Genomic DNA, 26,243 nt, shown 5'->3' on the forward strand with positions numbered 1-26,243 from the left:
TTCTCTAGTTGGATGGGGTGTAGAGTCATGGAGGTGACACCACTATCTTCACTTATTCCAATCAGAGAACACCTTGGTGGCATCTGGCAAGTTAAACTCTCTACCTCCAAGGCTCTGTGTTTAAACCATCTTCTCCCACGGTGCCTGATGGCTCTAATTATCTTGTAGCCAAAACTTTAAGGCAGATAACTGGAGGAGACAACTCTGTGTCTCTGTAGAGTCCCGGCATACAATGACAGGCAGGGACTTGGTCTCAAACAGAACAGAAGCACTGGTGGTATCCAGGCAAGTAGCAGAATGGAGGACGTGGACCCCAATGGCCAGCTCACCCTTCTTGGTCCTGATCGGGCCACCCTAAGCCCCATTCCAAACAGCAGCCAAGTGGGCTGCTATGGCAGTAGTTCTGCCACTGTGTGCGGAACCCCAAATGAAATTGCCAATATTTTCAGTGAGTGCACAGTAGGACCACTCTCCCTTAGGGCCTGGGTGCACCGCACGGGCTGCACGCAATAGGGATATGTCAACGATTACCATGTTTTAATGGATCTAACCAGCGTCAGGATATGTTTTTTTTTAAATGTTAGGTCCTATGTTGAGTTCATTTAATCACTTAATTTACATTATAATATTCTAACTCAAGGCTGTGGTTTAACCACATGCATGGATGGACGTTCATTAGGAAAACAAAAAACCACAATACATAATTACGTGTCATTTTGGTATAATCATATGGACAGAGGCTCGATTGTGGTATGTGGTTTCCCATATGCAAATGATTGTACCAAGAACTTTGCATTTAATTATATTTATACCCAGTTTTAATGCTTACTCCAACCCAATACTTTAGTTTTAATTAGAGTAGGTTCCATATTTCTGTCTGTGACATCAATTAGGGGGGGAGGGGGGATTCCTTCCCTTCCTGTCCCTATGACACCTATACAAGAAATGGGAGGTGCGAGTGCCACTGGGACAAGAAAGTGTTATATTCTTAATATCTAAATTTTAATTGGCTTTATTGAAAAGAATATGCATTTTCCATATGTGTTTGAATGACAGGACTTTGAGCTAGTGATACCCAAATGGCCATTCATTGACTGAAAATGCAGGTCAAGACCCTGTCAGAATTTGATGGATTTTGTAAATATATGTATATGTATGGGTCTTCCTATGTAACCGATACTTTGTTTGATTTATGCGTTTATGTTTTAAGAGGTCTGCTGAAAGCCTCTCACATATATCTGGTTTCATGTTTAAAAGGTTTGGTTAAAGTGAAACAGATGCTAAAAAGGCTTGTATATCTACTCTAGCCCCCGCTTTTCTAAAGGAGGAGAAAAGGGGAGTGTATGGGAGGGATTTGTGTTTGGGCGCGAATTTGAAAGACTGAGTTCATATAGACACAAGGAATCCAGTCTTCTGGCTCACTCTTCACACACACATCCTGCTTCCAAGACACATCTCTTTACACACATGTATTCCTCCCAAGACACAGCTGTCTTTACACAAATTTTCTGCTTCCAAGCCACAACTCTATTCAAGCCAGGACACAAGAGGTTAATCGGCCATCTTAGATGAAGTAACACAAAGGAAAGCACATGTCTAAAGACTTTCAGATCTTTGAAACAAATGAACTATATATTTTGAACATTTTTTGCATATATGAAACAACACTAATTCTGAATATGAATGTACTATTTTTGTAAGTATTTTCCAAGTTTATGTGTGTACAATAAAACACACGGTTTTGATTTAAGCTGACTCAAGCAGAAATAATTCCAAAATTCGTCTCACGAGAATCATCATTATTGAAGGCTTTTTATACAATATTATTTCATATATTTCATTGGCGGACGCCAGCCAGTTTCAATCGTCAGAAGTTTTTTGCCACTTTTCCGTTCTTCAGAGGGGAAAGTGAGGAACAGAGAAAACTTTGCTATTATTGAAAGAACCTAGAATCGCTACTTTGATTCGTGAAGACCAGAGGATTTTGGAAATTCTGAAGTCTTGACAGACGGTTTAATTAGAGTCCATCGGAAAACGCAAAAGTTTTATATTCGGTGAGTACCAAAATATGGAATTTATAAATGTTATAGCTGAAGAAAGTAATTTAGAATTTGAAGGTTTAGCCAGCTATATTTCAGACACTAAGTTATGGCAATCAATGTATAATCAATGCCTACAGGCAAATAAAGAAATTGATAAAACTAGATTTTCATTAGCTAAATCTAAGAGAAAATTAAGCAATGTGTTGAAATTAGTTACAGTCTTCAATGCAATGGTTTTTGATATGCCAGGAAAACAAAGTCAAAGTGTAACAGAAATTGCACAAACACAGGAGAATTTACATATTCAACAATTAATGATTGAAAATGATGCATTAGAACATAAAATGAATGCATTATTGGAATCAGTTAAAGAAAAAGAAAGTTGTATTGCTTTTTTAACTCAGAAAGAAATTGAACAAGAGAATGTTATAAGTTTGCTTAAAATGCAATTATTGCAAGCTCAGTCTTCTGCACATGCTCAGTGTTTAGCTTATGAACACGTGACAAAGTCAGAGGCGAGGGATAATGATGCTGATTCTGGATTTGACTCAGTGGAGTCATTTGAGGAGGTTAATATTTCCTCAGACAATGAAAGCATGAAGTCTGTTGATTCGAATAATAGTAATATTCAACAGAAATGTAAATTTTCATCGCCATATACTCAAAGAAAGGTATATGCAAAAAAAACAACTCTTAAATGTTTAGTTTGCAAAAGAGAGGGTCACATAGCTAGGTTTTGTGTGATGGCTAATAATAATGATATACAAAAGAGGTTGTATTATCCGAAAACGATGCCAAGGCGCTATGAAGTGTATTCTGTGCGCTGGTGTAGTAATTTGAGGTATAGAGGCCATAATAATCAAACTAATTTCCCTTTTAAGACCCAAATGCAAAGATTGCAAACTGCAAACAGTCCATTAAGACAGGAAAGGTATCACTATGTATCATATAACACTGTGAAAAACAATGTTAGCAGTCCTTAAATGAACTGCATGGATGGTAAGGATTTTCTGGTTATTGATTCTTTGCTATGGATAATAAGGTTATGATTTGAGGTTCAGAGATTTGGTTATTGATTCTTTGCTATGGATAATAAGGTTATGATTTGAGGTTCAGAGATTTGGTTTTTATTTGATATATTTTTAGAATTCAAGGATAATCCTTTGGATTATTAATTTTTTATTAATTTTTCCCCAGTTATGATTATTATGATTTTAATTTTTCATTTTTTGTTCAGATGGAACATTGAGAGGTTTAGTTCATCTGATAAGGGGGTAATTAACAGCTTTGTACTCAATTAGCAAAGGATGCAGATTTGTATGGAGAATTAGTGATTTTAACCTGAATATGGTCAAAATTATGTTGTGGAAAAAACAAATATAAGATTTTCCTTCGTTTTCAGAGGTTTAAAAGATTAATCGATTTTTTGAGTCCTCATCGGGTGATATTATATCTATAATTTGTTAATGATAACAGGATCTAATATCATGACTTAGATGGATTTTCTATATTTTAATGTACCACAACACCTACAGGTGGAATTCACTAAATTTAACTATGACAGTTTAGATCACTTTGGTAAGCAAAAATTGCTTGAAATTCTTAAAGAGAAATTCTATTGGGACAAAATGGAAGAGACTGTAGACAGAGTAATTAAATATTGTCTAATCTGTGTACAAAGATATTTTAATTACTGATAGGATATGGATTAATCATGTTTTTCTAGTTTGGGGTATACTAGCAAACCTCAGTAGTGGCAGAGGATTCCATTTTATAGGTAAAATCATGCAGGTAATGTGTAAAATCTTGGGAATAGGACAGAGATTTCATGTATCATATCATTCACAGTTTGCAGGTACAGTTTGTTCAGTTATGGAGTATTCTTCATTTGATTTAATGACAGGAAGAATTATTTTGTCACTTGTGTTTCACAATGAACGTTTGGTTGGCAATATACAGCAAGGATTGTTAGTGTAATGCTTGTGATTTGAGAAGAGATATTAGGATGTTATTTAAAGGTATTGAATGTCATTCAGAAAATGATATTTCTTTTTGGTATTTTCCTTTTGCATAAGAGTGTATTGGTTATAGATGATACAGGACAATTTGAACAGAATGGTGTTACATGCAGTTGCTTGTATGAAAAATGGTCCCTCCACACATTTTTAAGTTTGAGTTAAAAGATCATAATTTCTTTATTTTACAATATTCCTTGTTTAGGAGATTATTAAAAGACAATTTGTATATATACTGATATGTAGTATTTGTTTTAGAAGTTTAAAGAAACTTGTATTGTATAAATTAAATGGTGACTCACAGAGCACATAGCCCCATCCTTAGGAATTTGAGAGTGAAATGACACCATCCTTTTTAAAAAGGAGGGGGGGACTACTCATTGAGAGTCTGCATCTGTGGGACTACAAGACAAAAAAGAACCTTTCTGAATAAGAAAGGAGGGGGTTTGTTTTTTTAGGAGTAGAATGCCTGTAACAGAGTTTTTTGGCAGACATGCATTCCAGTAGATGTTGTAATAGACATTCACTCCAGTATACACAAGACACATATAAAGTATGAGAATTGCTGTTATATCCACACACACATATCTAATTAACTGTTGTTACATACACACACACATATCTGATTCTTGTAACATTTTGTTATTTTATTATTAAAACCAAAATTATCTTTTATTCAAGATAAACGGTTTATCAAGATTGATAATTAGGAATGGAAAGATTTATTTAAATCAAAAATTAGATGTTGTTAGCATTAGTTTATACAGAAAGAAATATGGTGATTAAAGAGTTGCCATGTATGAGGTCACACCCAGAGATGGTGAGATACACGTCACAGGCGGAACTAAAGGTTCAGGAGAAGTGGACCATGGCAAAGTAATTGGGAAGGTCCATTTGACATCTTGGATGTTCAAGGGACAATGGTATTAGTTCAAGGATTTCTCAATTTAGTGAAAAAGCATGTATAAATAAAAATGTGGGTATAACAAATGTAATATTCTGAGATAAATGATGCTGCTTTTATTTTTCCTAGGAATGAATTATATTTCATCAATCTGGAGGAATCATGGATTCCAAAAAAGAAGAAAGATGACAGTTCAACAAAAGAAAGTGTTAAAGAGAGAAGATTTATCATCATCACAGGATTCATCTTTTCCCTAGTGACAATTTTATCTGTGGTAAAATATATCACAAACTGTTCCAGCTATGCAGAGGTTAACAGGATTGAAGAACTACACAACAAAGTCATTACATTATTGAGAGACAAAAGAGATCTAGACACTGATATCAATATAGATAAAAGTGATAAAGACATTGATATTAATACAGAGGACAAGAGTGATAAAGATATTGATCTTAATACAAATAACAGAATATAATTCTAGATACGTTGATAACAATACAGCTGATGAATTGTATGGATATGTATTTGTAGGACAGGGATATGATTGCTGTATGGAATTATATTTAATTCATAGTAATAATGTTGAGGTAAACGTTAAAATAGAATCCAAAACAAATTTTGTTAAAATGCTGGGATCTTATAGGTTAAACAACAGAACCCGGAACTTTTGAACACAATATATTGGGAAGGAGTTTTTGGTCAGTATTTGTAAAGGTAACAATCTTTGAACATTTTTGAAGATAATGATAGTTTGCATTTGATATGTAAAACAAAAATATATGTACCTCAAGATTCATTGGTAACTTGGAAAAGGAACGATGAATTTTTGGGAAGTTTTCTTCACAGTTCTACTATGATAATTCATAAAGGAATTTATGGTAGTGTGAATTGGATCAATAATACATTTGTTTATCAACAAATGAGAGTATCTTTGAATGATACTGGTATATATGAATGTTGCATATCAATAGTAAATTATCCAATGAAATGTGCGAAGGGAAGTGTTGTTGTAAGGTCTCCTGGGAAAACTCCATGTGTTGGTAAGAAAAGTGTCTCAGCAAATCCATTTCAGATTAACCATTTCCAATCCAGAACTCTTTTGAGAGAGGGAAAGTTTGTCATTATATTGTGGAACTTTAATGTTTCAGAATGGAAAATTTCTACAGGGTTTCCACAATGTCAAGGACATTTGGTTAATATGGAATTGGGTATTGAAAGATGGTTTGGAATTAATAATAGAAACCATAACAGAAATAAGCGTGGTATTGTTGAAGGTATTTTAGGAGGGATTGGCCTAATTGGGAGTATAACAAATAGTATGGATATTAATACTTTAAAGTCTGATCTTGAGACAGCTGGTTTAGTGGGTAGTAACGGGATTAAAATACAGAGAAATTTAAATGAAATTTTAGAAAATATGGTTATTAAAACAGCTAATATAATGGGTCCATCTATTTTACATCTTCAAAATATTACTCTTGATTTAATGTTCAGTGAACAACATTCTCATATTGCCAGAGCATGTTTAGAGATCCAGACTGAATATTCCACTAATTTTAAAATAATTGCTCAAGCATTTCAGAGTGGAATAACCCCTCTTGGCATTTTACAGAATTTACCCAGAGAATATGTATATGCTATAAATCATACAGATTTATGGGTAAATAAATGGATAGGATGTAAACAGGATGTTTGTTATAGTTCTTCTATGATTCCGATAGCAGGACAAGAACAAATTTTGTTTCCAATCACTGTCTTGGGATTACCCGTCAGCAATACACAATTATTGTATTATAAATTACAGTATACAGATTTTGCATTTAACAATGAAAATTCTGAATTAGAACAATTAGATTTGTCATCATGTTTACAATTTCAGTCTAAAGTTATCTGTTTACCTAATCAAGATAAAAGTATTTTTCATTCTTGTTATCATAATCATACATTATGTTCAGCAAGAATAGAAAAAGTTGAAACAATTTCTGAATTAGTTACTTGTGTAGATAAAAAGAAGGTTTGTTTTCAGATCATGTCAGATACAGAAAGGGTTAAAACTTTTTTCTCTTCTTGTACAAATACAGAAAACCTAAATCAAGGCTTGTATTGTATAGAAGGAGACATTGTAGCAATAAGTATTAATGGATTTAGAACAAATTTAACAAATGTGCTTATGAAAAATATAAGTGCTCTTCCCACACAATATAATATATCTCAGATAGATGAATTTCCTTGGGAAGAATGGGTAAATGTAATTCATAAGGATAAAGGTTTATTGATAGCTTTGGCTAAGGAACTTCAGAATGCAGAAATATTATTTAAACATGAACAAGGTAATCTGCAAGAGATATCTCATCAATGGTCAGAATTTTCAGGAAGTAATTGGTGGAAAAAAATTCAGTAATAGTGTATCAATTTGGGGAAAAACTTCAATAACCTCAGCAGCAGGAAATATTTTATCACATCCTATAGTTATTCTTTTTATTATTATTATGTTATTCATTATATTCCAGTTATGTTTGATGTTTAGAATGAAAAAAATATATTATCGAATTAGAAATGAAATCAAGAAGGGAGATAATTTATTGCAAAATAAGCTTAAGAGAAAGATGGGTTTTGGTATTGCAAATTTGGTTGGTGATGGAAATACATTTGGAGTTATTGGATCAAAGTCAGTATGAATGGGACATGGATGCTATGAATGAATTTAAACTTTGGAAATATGATTGTTATTCATATTTCAGAGGGGAATGTTATATTCTTAATATCTAAATTTTAATTGGCTTTATTGAAAAGAATATGCATTTTCCATATGTGTTTGAATGACAGGACTTTGAGCTAGTGATACCCAAATGGCCATTCATTGACTGAAAATGCAGGTCAAGACCCTGTCAGAATTTGATGGATTTTGTAAATATATGTATATGTATGGGTCTTCCTATGTAACCGATACTTTGTTTGATTTATGCGTTTATGTTTTAAGAGGTCTGCTGAAAGCCTCTCACATATATCTGGTTTCATGTTTAAAAGGTTTGGTTAAAGTGAAACAGATGCTAAAAAGGCTTGTATATCTACTCTAGCCCCCGCTTTTCTAAAGGAGGAGAAAAGGGGAGTGTATGGGAGGGATTTGTGTTTGGGCGCGAATTTGAAAGACTGAGTTCATATAGACACAAGGAATCCAGTCTTCTGGCTCACTCTTCACACACACATCCTGCTTCCAAGACACATCTCTTTACACACATGTATTCCTCCCAAGACACAGCTGTCTTTACACAAATTTTCTGCTTCCAAGCCACAACTCTATTCAAGCCAGGACACAAGAGGTTAATCGGCCATCTTAGATGAAGTAACACAAAGGAAAGCACATGTCTAAAGACTTTCAGATCTTTGAAACAAATGAACTATATATTTTGAACATTTTTTGCATATATGAAACAACACTAATTCTGAATATGAATGTACTATTTTTGTAAGTATTTTCCAAGTTTATGTGTGTACAATAAAACACACGGTTTTGATTTAAGCTGACTCAAGCAGAAATAATTCCAAAATTCGTCTCACGAGAATCATCATTATTGAAGGCTTTTTATACAATATTATTTCATATATTTCAGAAAGAACGGACAGCAACAAAAACACTCAAAACATTTTAAAGCTGGATATACTTAGGTAGAATTCCATTTTTCGTTGTCAGAACGTTGGGTTTTTTCTCTAATCATTAGTGGGGTCAAATCAACATTTGTTTTCGACCGCAGTGATGAGAAAACTGGAAGGAGCAGTATGAAAATATTTCCTCAAATGTACCAATTTCTACCTGTGATGGAACGCTTGACACCCTGCTTAGGTGTTTCCACCATTAACAGTGCCTCCTGCCCTCCAAACCATTCCAGCAGACAGAGCCAATACCAGCCTTTTTACCCCAAGCATTGTACACAGACAAGATGTTGGGAAAATAAACAAAGGAATGACTATTGAACAGAAATACAGGTTTTTATACACTTCACAAGAAGGGGAAGTTACCACAGGAACAATAAAACCAAATATTTACCCAAAACATCACACAATGGTTTGAGGATGAAGTAGAGTTGACACAAGGCTAATCCCTACATGTAGGATCCTCCAAGAGTTAGCCAACAGACCGTAACAATAGGTGACTCAATTAACAATGGGAACGCACACAATGGAAGAGACCCACTTAACAATAAACACATAACAAACCTCCACCCCACCTCAGACTATCCTGCAACAGTTTAAAACAGTCTATGAGACAAACTCCAACAATATTCCAGCAGTCTGAAAAGGTGGAATTAATTTATCTTCATAGATTTCTTTAGGGATATTGTTGATAAATATCTCTGTCCCAAGTGAAGGAGCCTCTCCAACCCAGTCTGCAGGAGGGCCCCCACATTCCCTCTTAACCATTAACCTGTGCAAGAATAATATTACACCTTTTTATCCACTCCAGAAGGGATGCTTTATTGTCCTTATTCAGAGAACGAATCCAAGCCTTGCTCTTAGCATTCATCATATTGTTCTCCATCATTGTAGAATGATCTGCTCTCTCCATGGGCCATAATCAGTGGGTAGGAGGCTTGCACATAGTCCTCTCCAAAAGCCCCTGTCCTGGTTGGGTCTGTCACACTTCCAGTGTATGTGGTTTTTGTTTGGTAAAGTCCATTCATTTCAAAGATCTAATGTTAAAAGCCAATGAAATGTTAAGCTAGTTTAGAACAAAATCCGGATTTACTAAATATTTTAACCAGTTAGCGACCGCCCCACGCAGATATACTGCAGCAGGGCGGTGGCTCTGTGTCAGATCACATACCTAGTACATGATCTGAAGCTTCTGGGTCTGGGGCGCGCGCCTCCGGCGACCCGCTGTGAATGGACACAGCGGGAGCCGATGTCCACCGGGACCAGTCGATCTTTCCGGAGATCAGCAGAATGGCGGTCTACCTGTGTAAACAAGGCAGATCTCTGTTCTTTGAGACGGGAAGACAGAGATCCAGTGTTTCTGCTAAGCAGACCAGATCCTGCGTTTCTGCTAAATGCACCCCCCACACAGTTAGAAAGCACTCCCAGGGAACACAGTTAACCCCTTGATCATCTGTTAACACCTTCCCTGCCAGTGTCATTAGTACAGTGACAGTGTATATTTTTAGCACGGATCACTGTATTGGGGTCACTGGTCCCCAAAAAAACCCCCAAAAGTGTCAATTTGTGTCCGATTTGTCTAACGCAAAGTCGCAGTCCTTGTATAAAAGTCACTGATCCCTGCCATTACCAGTTACAAAAGAAAAAAAAACTTCCATAACAATATCCCATAGTTTGTAAATGCTAAAACGTTTGTGCAAACCAATCAATATACACCTATTGGAATTTATTTTTACCAAAAATATGTAGTAGAATACATATTGACCTAAATTTATGAAGAAAATCGACTTTTACACTTTTCTTTTTTATTGGATAGGTTTTATAGCAGAAAGTAAAAAAAAAATGTTTTGTTTTGTTTTGTTTTTTTTTCAAAATTGTCAGTCTTTTTCTGTTTATGGCGCAAAAAATAAAAAATGATCAAATGCCACCAAAAGAAAGTTCTGTTTGTATGGGAAAAAAAGGACATACATTTTATTTGGGTACAGCGTAGCACGACCGCGCAATTGTCAGTTAAAGTAATGCAGTGCCCTATCGCAAAAAATGGCCTGGTCGTGAAGGGGGGGTAAAATATCCGGAGCTGAAGTGGTTAATACAAATTTTCGTACGAATGTTTGTAAAAATTTCCATTCAAACTTCTACTAGTGTAACCCAAACTCAATTCTTCCTTGCACTACTAAACTTATATGATTTACTTTTTTACTTTGTCCCTATTGGAGAGATTCCCCATCACTTCCTGCCCTGACAGGCACGTGCGTCGTATCGAGCTATAGCAAGGGTACTTTGGCAACTACTTTAGTTGCAGTTTGGATAGCCTATTCTAAACCTGTTTGTCCTTTTGTTACTGCAACACATGAGTGTAAAGCCAGCCCAAGTTCAGTTGGGTGCCTAATTTTTGTATGTGGTTTGCATGTGTTTTTTTTTCTTATTATGCATTTTGGAGTTTATAGGGTTAAAAGAAGCAATTGCACCTTTTTCCAAGTCACATAGAAGAGTGTTATATAGATGTGAATGAGCCCTATAGACAATAATATTATTGCTTATGTCGTGCATTGTCATGCAACGGCCAAAGCACGACAAATGGTAAAATGGAGAATCATGGTTCACATGCGAGCTTTTTTTCTTAGAGAATAGGTGCAGGAACTCCCCCATTCCGATTCACCCCTTTTCTCTGCCCCCTACCCACCTCTGAGCACCATTCCTTGGTTCCACCCCCTACCCACCTCCCAGTACCGCTCCTTTTAGAGAGTACAAAACCAAGTGTAGCCCCCTCTTCCTAAAACTGGGGCTATAGTGTAAATTTAGTGTTTGGCTGAGCTGTAAACAGCTAAGATTTGATTTTATATTGGATTCTGTTCTAAACTGGGCTGGGTTGTGCATTTCTCACTGTTGCCAGTAGGTGTCACTGGTACCACAGAACAGTTTGAGAATTACAACTAGGTTGAGCTGTAATGAATATTCTTTTTCCAGAGACAGCCCAGTAGGAGGTTCCTGGCCGCTGTGCATTCTGGGAAGGGGTATTTATTGGACAGATGCCATGTGCTCTTAGTTAGTGCCTCGGGGCCCTCATGGCCCGAGGATGTGCTGCTGCAAGTTCTGCAAGTAGGCCTAGAAGCCTGTCTGGGGCCTACTAATCCTGAGGTGGTCCTTAGACTGTCTTGCTGGTGTGGAAGAAGCAGAGCCAAGCTGAGGAAATCCAGAGGAGGACCCTTGCTGGAGAGAGCCAGGATAAAGGCTGGTCTCTCAGAAGGGCCTGGTAACTCGTTTGGAGGACGCACCTATATCTAAAACTACCCTTACAGTATCGCCGGGTCGGCCTAAAGGTTCTGGTACTGTCAAGCTGTTCTACAATCTAATCAAGGTAACTGGCTCCTGGCTGCTATGTCTGTGAAAGAGGCTTGCCCAGATATTCTACCGGTTGCTAGGTTTGTGTGAGAGACCTACCCAGGTATCCAAGATCTTTTAAAGAAAGCCGTTTTGTCCTTTGGATTCAAGGAGTCTGTAAGTGATCTGCTAAAAAGTGTATCTGAAGCCTCCCCTAAACCTCTCTCCTACTACTTTTCTCAAGTTCTCATTAAAGCATTGAAAAATACCTAAAGTGACTGGCGCCTAAATTCCCATTATAGCCATGGACTCAGCCTTGGGGTGAAAGTAACCTGTATCTGGAGGTACCTCCCTGCTCCTACTAAACTCAGGGGGGGCGCTACACAAGTACTATTTTGTGGTGCCAAGTAATTTGTATGGGATTTGGTCATGATAAGAAAAGCAGTAAAATAGATCATCTGCAGCCAGTAACAATAGGGCCACTAGCAAATCCCCCCCTCTAGCAACAATGGACTCCCAGGAGCAACAACAGATCTCCCCACAGTCAGGGTCAATAGACTCTCCATCAGCCAGCAACAATAGACCTCTCCCACAACAGTAGATCTCTCCCAGCAGCAACTGACCACCCCTCCCCCAGCAATAAAAGACCCACCCCCAAAAACATTAGGGCCCCCCCCACCAGCAACAATAGATCCCCTCTAGCTAGAACAGATCTCCCAGCAGCCAGTATCAATAGACCCTGCAGCACACCCCAGCAACCCTTTGCCATTACATACAGTCAGTGCTGGAGGTACTGGAACTGCATTACCGCTGAAAAAAAAAAGAAAAAGCCCTGTTGACATGTATGTACAGTCACACCAGTTTGTAGCACCTGTAGGACATCAATCTACAGATGGTGGGAAGACCTTACAGGAGAGAAAAGTATTTTTATACGTTTGATGCGTGAGAATCTGCAGCTGTGATCACTACAAGCATCCAATGGAAACATTTTATAGTCCTGGAACTCTGCGGCCCGTCCTGGCTTGTATTATTCATTAAACAGGAATGAACAAGACCTCATCAAAAAAAATGATTGGGTCTGCTCCAAGATCCCAGCCTGTATATGGTCCACAGGGACTGAAGTTGGAGAACCTTTCATAAAATAGCTATAAACAAAGTGAACGAATTGCTTACCTTCCCCTGAGGAGCCAGAGAGATCTATTACTACATATACTCTTCCTTCCGGTTCCAGGTCAATCTATGAATGACAGAGAAAAAACGCATTCGTTATTGGTTCAAAAATCCATAAACAACCAGTAAAAGTACCATCACAGGTGAGAAATGACAAGTGTACACTACAGTGCCAATAACATTTACAGTAGGTGCAAGGAAATGTCTGCAGTAAGGGCTCATTTACATTTGCAGTGATCCACCACAGATCACTTTTCAGAGAACGGTACAGGAGTGGTTGACAGGCATTCAGAAAGCGATAAGAATACTGAACAAGATTTTCTTTTTTTTCATGACATTTTTTATGTTTTTTCAGGACGAACAGACCAGATGGTGAGGGGGGGGGGAGTGAACCCTGGTCGATATAACTACCATTGGGCTATCACTTAACTCAGGTAGGTAACCTAGGTATGTTGCCAACATGCAAACAAAGCTACAAACAAGAAAACCTAGTAGAGCTGTATGAATCGGGGCCTGTAAAGATCGAAATAATAGTGCGCGGCGGTAAGATTTTCATTGCTGTGCTGTCCAGAAGAGTGTCCGGAGAGTATGGGGTGGGGGTTATTGGTGTGGGGATAGTTGATCCAATGGTGGAGCTGACAATGGAGATGGTTGGACAGAAATGTGGCCTTGGAACAGACTGGAGGGGTACTATGGAATCTGGTGGTGCTTATTGTTGTGTGTTAGATCCGTTAGGGCCTGCCTGTCTGCGGGAGAGAGCACTTTGTCCATAAATGGGGCCCATTTGTGTTGGAATCTAAGGGATTTTTGATGGTTGGCAAAGAGCAAGTCCATTTTCTCTATCCTAAGGAGGATGTTCAATAAGTCAATTTTTAAGTGGTTGATGGTAGGGGGGATAGAGGCAGTCAACTTTTTGAGGATTGCTGTCAGGACTTTGCAGTAATACTTTCATGCCCTGTCTGTCTCTTACCTGGTCTGTGTATCAGTCTTAGGGCTTGCACTCTCACACCTGCATGGTTAAGCAATCTTCCCTCAGTGTGGCTCCACCCTAGCCTCAACAGGAACCACTATTTAACACTGTGTTCTCCAAGCCTGCCTTGCTGAGCAATACTGTGTGTTTGGTATCCTGTTTGCCGTGTGCTCTACATTTGTCTCTGTTACCGATCTTGGCTTGTTCTTGACTATCCCTGCCTGCTTGTGACCCTGACTTTTTGGCGTGTTCTCGGTCTATCCTTGTCTGCTAGTTGCCCTGACCTTTGGCTTTCTCCTTACTATCCCTTGTTGTCCTGGGCTGCTGCTTCCTCTCTATCCTCCTGTAGCCTACCATGAGCTGGGAGACCCTGGGGGGCCGAAACCTGGAGTCAGTTGCAGCGCAGTCCATCCTCACCACTAGAGGCTCTGGTGAACACCTGCTGGCTCTTAGACTCCGCCCCCTGGGGAATCTTATGCTCTAGCTCCTAGTGAGATCGTGTTGGTGCTCCAGTGGACCTGCCTTCTTGAACCACCCAGAGTTCCATCCGCAGCAGTGAGTCGTAGGGTCCACTACCTTAGCAGTGCACTCCTGACTCCAACAGTGTGCATCTGTCACCTGGACACAGGTGTCCTGACAATTGCCCTCCTGGCTGCCATGCAACAAGTAGCGATCCAGGCACAAGGTTTTTTTTAATTGGTATACCATGCCACAACCGCGAGTCTAGTATTTGGCTCTAGCATGAACTCATTTACTTAGATGGGTCATATTCACTAGAGTGGGGTACAATTTTTGCCTCCAAGTTAATTTTGAGGTGGGCGGTAGAACTGGCCTCCTCCCCAACCGCAAGTGTAAACAAGCCCTAAGAGCAGTTCTAGCATATCCACATAGCTCCCAACTGTCCCTGATTTCGAGGGACTGTCCCCGATTTGGAGCAATGTCCCTCTGTCCCTCATTCCTCCTCATTTGTCCCTCATTTTGGTCTGATCTATATAGTTGTATATAAAATGCACTTTTTATCTTTCATATAGTGTTTCCCAGTGCTAAACCTTTCATCCAAATTCTAAAATTGCTGCGATTTGTTAATTTTAAAAGCCAATATAAAGGAATAGTATTGATAAAAAAAAGCACTTGTGGATTTAAAGTGGGGTTCCACCCAGAAAAAAAAAAACTACGTGAAAAATCCTAAAAAAAAAATACAAAAAAAATTTGGATATTTTTTTTTTTTACTCACCTCTAAATGCCTGTTGCTAGGGGGTCCCTCGTAGTCTGCCTCTTCCAGTGCCTGGGCTGGTGACATCACTTCCCCCTCGGCACAGGAAGGGCTCAGCTCTGCTCCCTCCCTCCTGTCAATCATCTGGGACCCATTACAGGTCCCAGGTGACTGAGCGGCCAATCAAGGCGCTCGAGCCACTCACGCATGCGCAGTGAGTGCCAGGCTGTGAAGCCACAGCCCGGCACCCACAGTTGCAATGCCGGGGCCGCCGAACGGAGGGGGAGACGAGCGGGGCTTCGATCCCCCACATCGCTGGACCCTGGGACAGGTAAGTGTCCAATTAAAAGTCAGCAGCTGCAGTATTTGTAGCTGCTGACTTTTAATTTTTTTTTTTTCCTCTTTAACCTTTTTTTGGTTAATTCTTCAAGGGGGTGTGGCAGGGGGCGTGTCCTATGCCTACATACATTTGCCAGTAGGTGTCCCTCATTCCCATCTCAAAATGTTGGGAGGTGTGTATCCATACTATGCAAAACCATTGCACAGAGCAGGTGAGTGTAACATGTTTGTTATTTTTTTTTTTTTAAATGGTTTACTATCACTTTAATAGTCAAGTAGGGGCGTACCTAGAGCATTTGGCACCTGGGGCGGATCCTATATCTGGCACACCAATCCCACCCCCCACCCCCCCAGGCAGGCAAGCGGCGCGCCACACGTCATGTGTAGTGCCTCCGCACTCTGCGGCCTGGAACCCGGAAGAATGCTCCCCCTGGTGGCCAGGCCCCTCCTCCTCCTCTGCAAAAACGGCCTTGGCAACCAATCACCTGCTTGGAAAGTTAACTCCAGCAGTGCTCGTTGTCTATTCAGCGCTGCTGTTTCTCTCTCCCATTCTGCCTTTTGCTCCCTGGAACTGCCAGGTGTCAGCCCCATGAGCCGACACCCCCAGTGAATAAGTGGCGCCGGCCTGACACCCCACCCCCACAATGTGTGGCACCCGGGGCAGACCGGGATTGACAACCCCCCCCCCCAGTTGATATGCCATTGTGGCCATGTAATCTATCTTTCATGAAATTGGTTCTTATTGTGTTTCTCTGTATCCTTGTAATGTTCTCTGGGAGCTCCCGAACCTACTTTCCCCCCCTCAGTATGTTTGGAATGAACAGTGCATGTTAGTTGCAGTCTTGTGCACTGCTCTATCCACACTACAGATCCCACAGTCCATCTGAGCAAGAGTGGCTACGTTCCTACATACAGTGGGATCATGGAGAATGAACGTAGCCACCTTCTAACAGGAAGTCTGATTCACAGCAGCAAAAAAAAAAAAAGAATGCTGAGAGCAATAGAGGAGACTTTTTCTCTTACCAGAATTTAGTGTCACTGTCACCCTTAACCAACATATGAGAAAGTTCAAGGCATTGTAAACCCCCTTTTTTTTTTTTTTTTTTTTAAAAACAACAACAAACATGTCTATACTTACCTACTCTGTGCAATCGTTTTGCACAGAGCAGCCCCGATCATCTTCTGGGGTCCCTCCAGGCTGCTTTCCATGGGGGTACCCATGCAGGCTTGAGTCCCACTGCAGCGTCCATGGATTCGGCCCCGCCCCCTGCTCCTGTCTCACTCGATTTGATTGACAGCAGCAGGAGCCAATGGCTCCTGTTGCTATCAATCTGTCTAATTTGGAGAGACACAGTTGGCTAGAACCGCTGCTCTCGTGCATGTCGCTGGATCGGATCGGGTTCAGGTAATTAAAAGGGGGGTCTGGGGGGAGCTGCAGTAAAGAAGGTTTTTCAACTTAGAATGCATTAAGGTGAAAAATCTTGAGGTTTTACAACACCCTTTAAAAACTGCCTGGGAAAGATCTCTAAATTACTTTCCACGAAAACTTGTTCATCAGGTTTAATGTCCCTTTAAAAACAAAATTCTGTAGCCCTGTACTTGATCTTGCATTGGAAAAGTCATTAAACACACAATCGGAAACAATCTGAAGCACTTGTCAAAACAGTGGAAATAGTGGGGAATCTATGAGATCTGCGGCATCCCTGCTGTTTCCATGATGTATGGCAGTGTCTGTATTAATGGGGATTTCCGGTGTTCTGCCGGCATTCCTGCTCCACGCAGTTCACCGATTCATTTTAAGGTGATGTTAATGTGCAACTCCGAGAAGATACGCAGAAGATACGCAGCAAAATGTAACCCAGTTCAAGTATCTAAAGCTAAACTTTTTTTTTTTTTTTTTGAGTGGTGAAAAGTTAGCACCCCTGTCAGGTTTTTTGTTTTTTTTGTTTTGGATAGAGTGGAAAGGGATTAGAATATCTGTCAGGACTTCAATGCTGTCTGTGCCCCCAATTTGGGAGACTTCACCTTCTCTACATGTCCTGGTGACCATTTTCACTGAAAGGGAACATAAATCTTATATTTTGGGTTGTCACCGTTACAGGAATAGAGGGGAAATCTTGCAATGGGGACACTAGTTCTGGCAACTATCATGAATTCCCTCCCGTTGAAAGAAATTATTTTTAACTTCCTGTTGGGTCTATGGGACAGGAAATTAAGGGAAATCTCCCCAATGAGACACAGTTGGCAAAAACTCACTGGGGTTATAAACCTCCTTTACTCTAGCAAAGCTTTGCCTTCAGTTCTATTTTAATCACTTCCTGGCTATATTATGTATATATAAAAAAAATATATATATATACACACACACACACACTTTTATATGTATAATATAAAAATGTATATATATATATATATATATATATATATATATGTGTGTGTATCTGTAGCTCTGTGCCTGATCATGTACCTAGTGCGTGATCTGACACTTCCGGGTCTGGGGCGTGCCGCCGGCGTCCCGCTGTGATCACACACAGCAGGAATGTAGCGGCGGGTACCGCGGACTCCAAGTCCGCCGGCACCCGCCGATTGTACATTACACAGGCAGAACAGCAATCTGTCTATGTAAACAACTCCTCCCCTAGTAAAACGCACCTCCCACACAGTACACAAACACAGGCTAGGCACGCAACTAACCCTTTGATCGCCCCTGATGTTAAACCCCTTCCTAGCTAGTGTCATTAGTACAGTGACAGTGCATATTTATTAGTACTGATCACTCTATTAGTGTCAGATTTGTCTGCCGCAATATCGCAGTCCCACTATAAGTCGCTGATGGCCTCCATTACTAGTAAAAAAAACAAAAAATATCCCATAGTTTGTAGACGCCATAATTTTAGCGCAAACCAGTCAACATACGCTTAGTGGGATTTTTGTAACCAAAAATATGTAGCAGAATACCTATTGACCTAAATTGAAGAAGAAATGTGATATTTTCAATTTTTTTTTTAATGGATATGTTTTATAGCAGAAAGTAAAAATATATATATATATAATTTATTTTTTTTTCCAAAGTGATCTTTTTTTTGTTTATAGCGCAAAAAATAAAAACCGAAGAGGTGATCAAATACCACCAAAAGAAAGCTCTATTTGTGGGGAAAAAAGACATCAATTTTATTTGTGTACAAGGTTGCACGACTGCACAATTGTCAGTTAAAATAACGCATTGCTGTATTGCAAAAAATGGTCCTGAAGGGGGGTAAATCTTCCGGAGGTCAAGTGGTTAAACGTGTGAACAAAAAAAAAAAGTCAGCACCCTCACAATTTTTAGATCTCCATCTTTTACTGGGGTCAAAATTGCATAAGTAGAATCACAAAACTAAAAAAGGACATTATAACACCAACGTTTCCGAGACACACAGGTCACCTTTCTCGTCTTTCACTTCTCTAATCGCATGGCTCCATGAACTTCTAAATATAACCTTTTTTTTTTTTTTTTTTTATTCTCTGAGGTCGGTAGGGCTGCCAATACACAAATGAGAAAACCACCTCCACCAAAGTTCAACTTTTTAAAATTTTTTAAAATTTTTTTTAAGGAGCACAAAACATATATAATGTATCGTCAATTACTTTTTACATACTTGCAAGCCAATCATTAAATACCTGACATTTAAACCCCAATTTATGACTGTGCTGGGTATTAAATTCAAATACACGAACCTGTAATAAAGAGATCAGGAATTACTGAGACCGGGAGGTGCAATAACAGATCCTCTCTGCAGCGCCACCTGCTGGCACTGTAACAAAACAATGCAATCAATGAATTTCCTATATGAATGTGAAGTTAGATTTTTTTAGGACTGTTAACAACTGAGGGAAAGGGATTTGTATTGCTCTTAGAAGAAATCAAAAGAATTTTTTTTTTTTTTTTGCAAATTAAAGGGATTTACAGTGACAATTTTAGGTTGCAATTCTTCCATCCGACCTGCAGGTGCTGCAGTTTACCTTTGAATTCTCAAACCAGCAAAGCAAATTCAAGCTGCTGCAGAAACATTTAAATTGAAAGCATTTTCAGAAACGGATTTAATCACTTACTGAGTATGCAGCTTCTTTATCTTTTAATTCTTGCCTATGTTTCACTTTAAGCTTGTGCCATGATCACTGCCCCAGACCTCCTGTTTTAAAGGTGGCTCCTTTCAGCATCCTATGGAGCCACCCTTGCATCCAGTGACTAGGGTTGTGTCACCTTACACTGTGTGCCTCAATAGAAACACACAGCCCCATAGCCTAGGATAGCAAGGCACCCCCCTGCTCTTCCATCCTCCAAGACTGGAGACTTCTCCAATAGAGTGACTCAAGATTGCACTGCCTACTGTTAAAGAATATGTACACCCAACATTTTATATTGCTGATATGTGGCTGCTGTACCATGTACAATAGAGTATCCTGTTCTCTTTGTATCGCTTTCTGTGAAATCTCTGTTCCTGCCAGTCCCTCTGCTTTCCTTATCAAAAACTGACCACACTAGGCATGGGACACAGCATGGTCAGTTTTATAGCCGTGACGAGAACTCCTCCAATGATCAGCCTTTTCCTGACACGCCTTACCCCCACCACTTAAAGTAGTTGTAAACACGTTATACCCATCTTTTGCCTACAGGTAGGCCTATAATAAGGGTTACCTGTAGGTACTGTGAATTTCTCCTAAACTTGCACAGTTTAGGAGATATTCACTGTATCCGCATGTGCTGACTTCATCGGCACATGTGCACTGAAGAAACTACGTGTTCGAGTGGTGACCGGCGGCTCCGGCCAATCACATCGCCGGAGCACACGAACCTAGAAGTATTGTGTTGTCCCCCTTATACATTGTAAAGCGCTGCGTAAACTGTTGGCGCTATATAAATCTCGTATAATAATAATAATAATAGAAGTAACATTCCGGAGACATGTCGCCCTTCACATCGGTGTACGGAGACTGCTGCAACAGCTTCGTTCTAAGGTAAGTTTTTTATAATGAGCTAGTATGTGATGCATACTAGCTCATTATACCTTTGTCTTTTTTTTTCAGAGTTTACAACCACTTTAACCCATTCACTTGGAAGATTGGTGTGCTGCTGTTTTCTCCTCCCCTAGCTCTCTGTGCTCCTATTGCAGCTGACAACAGTGGAAATGTGATCACTTATCAAAAATGGAAAAAAAGTATTTATAATGTTTTTTTTTTTTTTATTATTATCTATACACAAATGTTTTGCCTTTCATTTCTATTGTACACTGAATGGGATGTTTTACAAGGTGAAGGTTTACATATACATTACAGTGGTTCTAAAGGCAGAAGGTTTTTTTACCGTCATGCATTCTATGCAAGAAGATAAAAAACCTTCTGTGTGCAGCAGCCCCCCTCAGCCCCCCTCTCCTCCCAATAGTTACCTGAGCCCCATCTCAATCCAGCAATGTGCATTAGTGTCTTGGCTGTCCGGAACTCTCCCTCCTCATTGGCTGTGACGGCAGAGGGCGCCATTGGCTCCTGTTAATGTCAAAATCAGTGAGCCAATGAGGAGAGAGAGAGGGGGCGGGGCTCCGTGTCTGAATGGGCACACAGAGCAGCGGCTCAGCTCGGGTGCTCCCATAGCAAGCTGCTTGCTGTGGGGGCACTCGGCAGGAGGGAGGGGTCAGGAGTACAAGCGAGGGACCTGAGGAGGATCCGGGCTCCTCTGTAAAAAACAACTGCATAGAACAGGTAAGTAGAACATGTTTGATATTTTTAAACAAACAAAAAAAAAAAAAATACAAGACTTTAGTATCACTTAAACTCTTTGAGAACTGGAAGTTCAGGGAAGCAGCACCAGGAAAGCAGGAATAAGCAGCAATTAAACCTGTATACTGCAAGTGCTGGGATCAAAATGTTTTAAAAATATTTTACTGGGTAACGTTCATGGTCTTCCATGAGTTTGGCTAAATTGCTGAGGGTTTAATACTACTTTAACTTGCTTTTCGCAAAGAAACGGTTAATATATCTAATATAACACACAAAAAAAAAAAAAGGCTTCTAAAAAAACAGCTCTGCTTGAAGCCAAGCTGGCGCTGAGTTTTTTTTTTTTTTTTCAGTTTTACAGGAAAGGCTAATCATAATCCTCCAAAGAAAAGTGACTTATTTTAATTGTTAATAATAGATTGCTTTTAAACGCCATTAATTTCGGAGATAGAGCCGAGGCTGCAGCTGCTCCAGAAACCGCGCGGGTTCAGGTTTCAGCCATCGCTTCCACCCAAGTGGAAAAACTGAGCGAGAGAGATACATACAGGAGATTACAGTGCAGAATAATACCAGGGTGTGCTGACAGTTGGGTGTCCGCCGAATCAAAGAAAATCAAAACGGACCAAGCTGGCCATGAAGAAGACGCCCATCATTGAGTGTTTGTGTATTAACCGGTTCAGGACCAAAGCAATTTATACTTTACAAAACTGCCTCAATTAAACTATTAATATGTTTTATTAATGATTATAATTTTCTTTTTTAACCAATTGCTGACCGCCCTATAGCAGTTTTACTGCTACAGGGCGGCTGCGCAAGATCACACATTATCTCTGATATAGATAGATAGATAGATAGATAAATAAATAAATAGATAGATAGATAGATAGATAGATAGATAGATAGATAGATAGATAGATAGATAGATAGATAGATAGATAGATAGATAGATATACACAGTGGCTTGCGAAAGTATTCGGCCCCCTTGAACTTTTCAACCTTTTGCCACATTTCAGGCTTCAAACATAAAGATATAAAATTTTTATTTTTTTGTAAAGAATCACCAACAAGTGGGACACAATTGTGAAGTGGAACGAAATCTTTTGGATTTTTGAAACTTTTTTAACTAATAAAAAAATGAAAAGTGGGGCGTGCAAAATTATTCGGCCCCCTTGCGTTAATACTTTGTAGAGCCACCTTTTGCTGCAATTACAGCTGCAAGTCGCTTGGGGTATGTCTCTATCAGTTTTGCACATCGAGAGACTGAAATTCTTGCCCATTCTTCCTTGCAAAACAGCTCGAGCTCAGTGAGGTTGGATGGAGAGGGTTTGTGAACAGCAGTTTTCAGCTCTTTCCACAGATTCTCGATTGGATTCAGGTCTGGACTTTCACTTGGCCATTCTAACACCTGGATACGTTTATTTGTGAACCATTCCTGTGTAGATTTTGCTGTATGTTTGGGATCATTGTCTTGTTGGAAGATAAATCTCCGTCCCAGTTTCAGGTCTTTTGCAGACTCCAACAGGTTTTCATCCAGAATGGTCCTGTATTTGGCTGCATCCATCTTCCCCTCAATTTTAACCATCTTCCCTGTCCCTGCTGAAGAAAAGCAGGCCCAAACCATGATGCTGCCCCCACCATGTTTGACAGTGGGGATGGTGTGTTGAGTGTGATGAGCTGTGTTGCTTTTACGCCAAACATATCGTTTTGCATTGTGGCCAAAAAGTTCGATTTTGGTTTCATTGGACCAGAGCACCTTCTTCCACATGTTTGGTGTGTCTCCCAGGTGGCTTGTGGCAAACTTTAGACAAGACTTTTTATGGATATCTATGAGAAATGGCTTTCTTCTTGCCACTCTTCCATAAAGGCCAGATTTGTGCAGTGTACGACTGATTGTTGTCCTATGGACAGACTCTCCCACCTCTCAGCTGTAGTTCTCTGCAGTTCATCCAGAGTGATCATGGGCCTCTTGGCTGCATCTCTGATCAGTCTTCTCCTTGTCTGAGCTGAAAGTTTAGAGGGACAGCCAGGTCTTGGTAGATTTGCAGTGGTCTGATACTCCTTCCATTTCAAAATGATCGCTTGCACAGTGCTCCTTGGGATGTTTAAAGCTTGGGAAATCTTTTTGTATCCAAATCCGGCTTTAAACTTCTCCACAACAGTATTACGGACCTGCCTGGTGTGTTCCTTGGTCTTCATGATGCTCTCTGCGCTTTCAACAGAACCCTGAGACTATCACAGAGCAGGTGCATTTATACAGAGACTTGATTACACACAGGTGGATTCTATTTATCACCATCAGTCATTTAGGACAACATTGGATCATTCAGAGATCCTCGCTGAACTTCTGGAGTGAGTTTGCTGCACTGAAAGTAAAGGGGCCGAATAATTTTGCACGCACCACTTTTCAGTTTTTTAATTGCTAAAAAAGTTTAAAATATCCAATAGATTTCGTTCCACTTCACAATTGTGTCCCACTTGTTGGTGATTCTTCACAAAAAATTAAAATTTTATATCTTTATGTTTGAAGCCTGAAATGTGGCAAAAGATTGAGATATATATATATAGATATAGATATATATCTATATCTATATCTATATAGATATAGATATAGATATATATCTATATCTATATATATATATCTATATCTATATCTATATATAGATATATATATATATTTACAGATTGCCATTCTGCCTCTGTACCAAACGATCAGCAGGTATTGGGTCCTCGAGATGCGCTGATCAGCTCCCACTGTATAGAATCACAGCGAAAGTGCCCGATCACAAGTGTGTGTATATGAATAGATAGATATAGATATAGAGATATATCTATCTATCTATCTATATATATGTATATCTCTATCTATCGATCTACCTATATATATATATAGATCGATCTATCTATCTATATAGATATCTATATATATAGATATATATCTATCTATCTATAGATAGATAGATATATATATATATAGAGAGAGAGATATAGATAGATAATATATATAGATAGATTATATATATACACAGTATATATATAGAGAGAGAGAGAGAGAGAGATAGAGATATAGAGATATATAGAGATATAAATATATACACTACCGTTCAAAAGTTTGGGGTCACCCAAACAATTTTGTGTTTTCCATGAAAAGTCACACTTATTCACCACCATACGTTGTGAAATGAATAGAAAATAGAGTCAAGACATTGACAAGGTTAGAAATAATGATTTGTATTTGAAATAACATTGTTTTTACATCAAACTTTGCTTTCATCAAAGAATCCTCCTTTTGCAGCAATTACAGCATTGCACACCTTTGGCATTCTAGCTGTTAATTTATTGAGGTAAGCTGGAGAAATTGCACCCCACGCTTCTAGAAGCAGCTCCCACAAGTTGGATTGGTTGGATGGGCACTTCTGGCATACCATACGGTCAAGCTGCTCCCACAACAGCTCAATGGGGTTCAGATCTGGTGACTGTGCTGGCCACTCCATTACCGATAGAATACCAGCTGCCTGCTTCTGCTGTAAATAGTTCTTGCACAATTTGGAGGTGTGTTTAGGGTCATTGTCCTGTTGTAGGATGAAATTGGCTCCAATCAAGCGCTGTCCACTGGGTATGGCATGGCGTTGCAAAATGGAGTGATAGCCTTCCTTATTCAGAATCCCTTTTACCCTGTACAAAGCTCCCACCTTACCAGCACCAAAGCAACCCCAGACCATCACATTACCTCCACCATGCTTAACAGATGGCGTCAGGCATTCTTCCAGCATCTTTTCATTTGTTCTGCGTCTCACAAACGTTCTTCTTTGTGATCCAAACACCTCAAACTTGGATTCATCCGTCCACAACACTTTTTTCCAGTCTTCCTCTGTCCAATGTCTGTGTTCTTTTGCCCATCTTAATCTTTTTCTTTTATTGGCCAGTCTCAGATATGGCTTTTTCTTTGCCACTCTGCCCTGAAGCCCAAAATCCCGCAGCCGCCTCTTCACTGTAGATGTTGACACTGGTGTTTTGCGGGTACTATTTAATGAAGATGCCAGTTGGGGACCTGTGAGGCGTCTGTTTCTCAAACTAGAGACTCTAATGTGCTTATCTTCTTGCTTAGTTGTGCAACGCGGCCTCCCACTTCTTTTTCTACTCTGGTTAGAGCCTGTTTGTGCTGTCCTCTGAAGGGAGTAGTACACACCGTTGTAGGAAATCTTCAATTTCTTTGCAATTTCTCGCATGGAATAGCCTTCATTTCTAAGAACAAGAATAGACTGTCGAGTTTCAGATGAAAGTTCTCTTTTTCTGGCCATTTTGAGCGTTTAATTGACCCCACAAATGTGATGCTCCAGAAACTCAATCTGCTCACAGGAAGGTCAGTTTTGTAGCTTCTGGTAGGAGCTAGACTGTTTTTAGATGTGTGAACATGATTGCACAAGGGTTTGCTAATCATAAATTAGCCTTCTGAGCCAATGAGCAAACACATTGTACCATTAGAACACTGGAGTGATAGTTGCTGGAAATGGGCCTCTATACACCTATGTAGATATTGCACCAAAAACTAGACATTTGCAGTTAGAATAGTCATTTACCACATTAGCAATGTATAGAGTATATTTGTTTAAAGTTAGGACTAGTTTAAAGTTAGCTTCATTTAAAAGTACAGTGCTTTTCCTTCAAAAATAAGGACATTTCAATGTGACCCCAAACTTTTGAACGGTAGTGTAGATATATCTATATATATATATATATATATATATATCTATCTATATCGATATAGATATATCTATATAGATATATATATATATATATATATATATATATATATATATATATATATATATATATATAGATAGAGATATACATATATATAGATAGATAG

At 39.3% G+C, this 26,243-nt stretch overlaps 2 protein-coding genes across 8 annotated transcripts in view; one reads left to right on the forward strand and one right to left on the reverse strand.

The window, feature by feature from the left end:
• Window positions 1-26,243, reverse strand: part of LOC141140669 (protein kinase C epsilon type-like) — a 358,981-nt gene that overhangs the window by 137,490 nt on the left and 195,248 nt on the right. For all 7 annotated transcript variants that reach the window (XR_012243975.1, XR_012243974.1, XR_012243976.1 and 4 more), the window contains exon 2: window positions 13,107-13,170. Coding sequence is in view for 4 of the 7 variants with exons in the window: in XM_073628075.1 (XP_073484176.1) it covers window positions 13,107-13,170 (64 nt within the window). In the remaining 3 variants the exon portion in view is untranslated. The remainder of the gene's footprint in view (window positions 1-13,106; window positions 13,171-26,243) is intronic.
• LOC141140666 (uncharacterized) lies at window positions 985-8,481 on the forward strand. The gene is made up of 2 exons (XM_073628067.1): window positions 985-2,054; window positions 5,091-8,481. The coding sequence occupies exon 2, from the start codon at window positions 5,815-5,817 to the stop codon at window positions 7,360-7,362; it is 1,548 nt and encodes a 515-aa protein (XP_073484168.1). The 5' UTR covers window positions 985-2,054; window positions 5,091-5,814; the 3' UTR covers window positions 7,363-8,481.

This window comes from Aquarana catesbeiana, linkage group LG04 (assembly GCF_042186555.1).
Source record: "Aquarana catesbeiana isolate 2022-GZ linkage group LG04, ASM4218655v1, whole genome shotgun sequence".
NCBI lineage: Eukaryota > Metazoa > Chordata > Amphibia > Anura > Ranidae > Aquarana > Aquarana catesbeiana.

Coding starts and splice junctions, on each gene's coding strand:
- LOC141140666 (XM_073628067.1), top strand. CDS start 5,815: ATGATAATTCATAAAGGAATTTATGGTAGTGTGAATTGGATCAATAAT.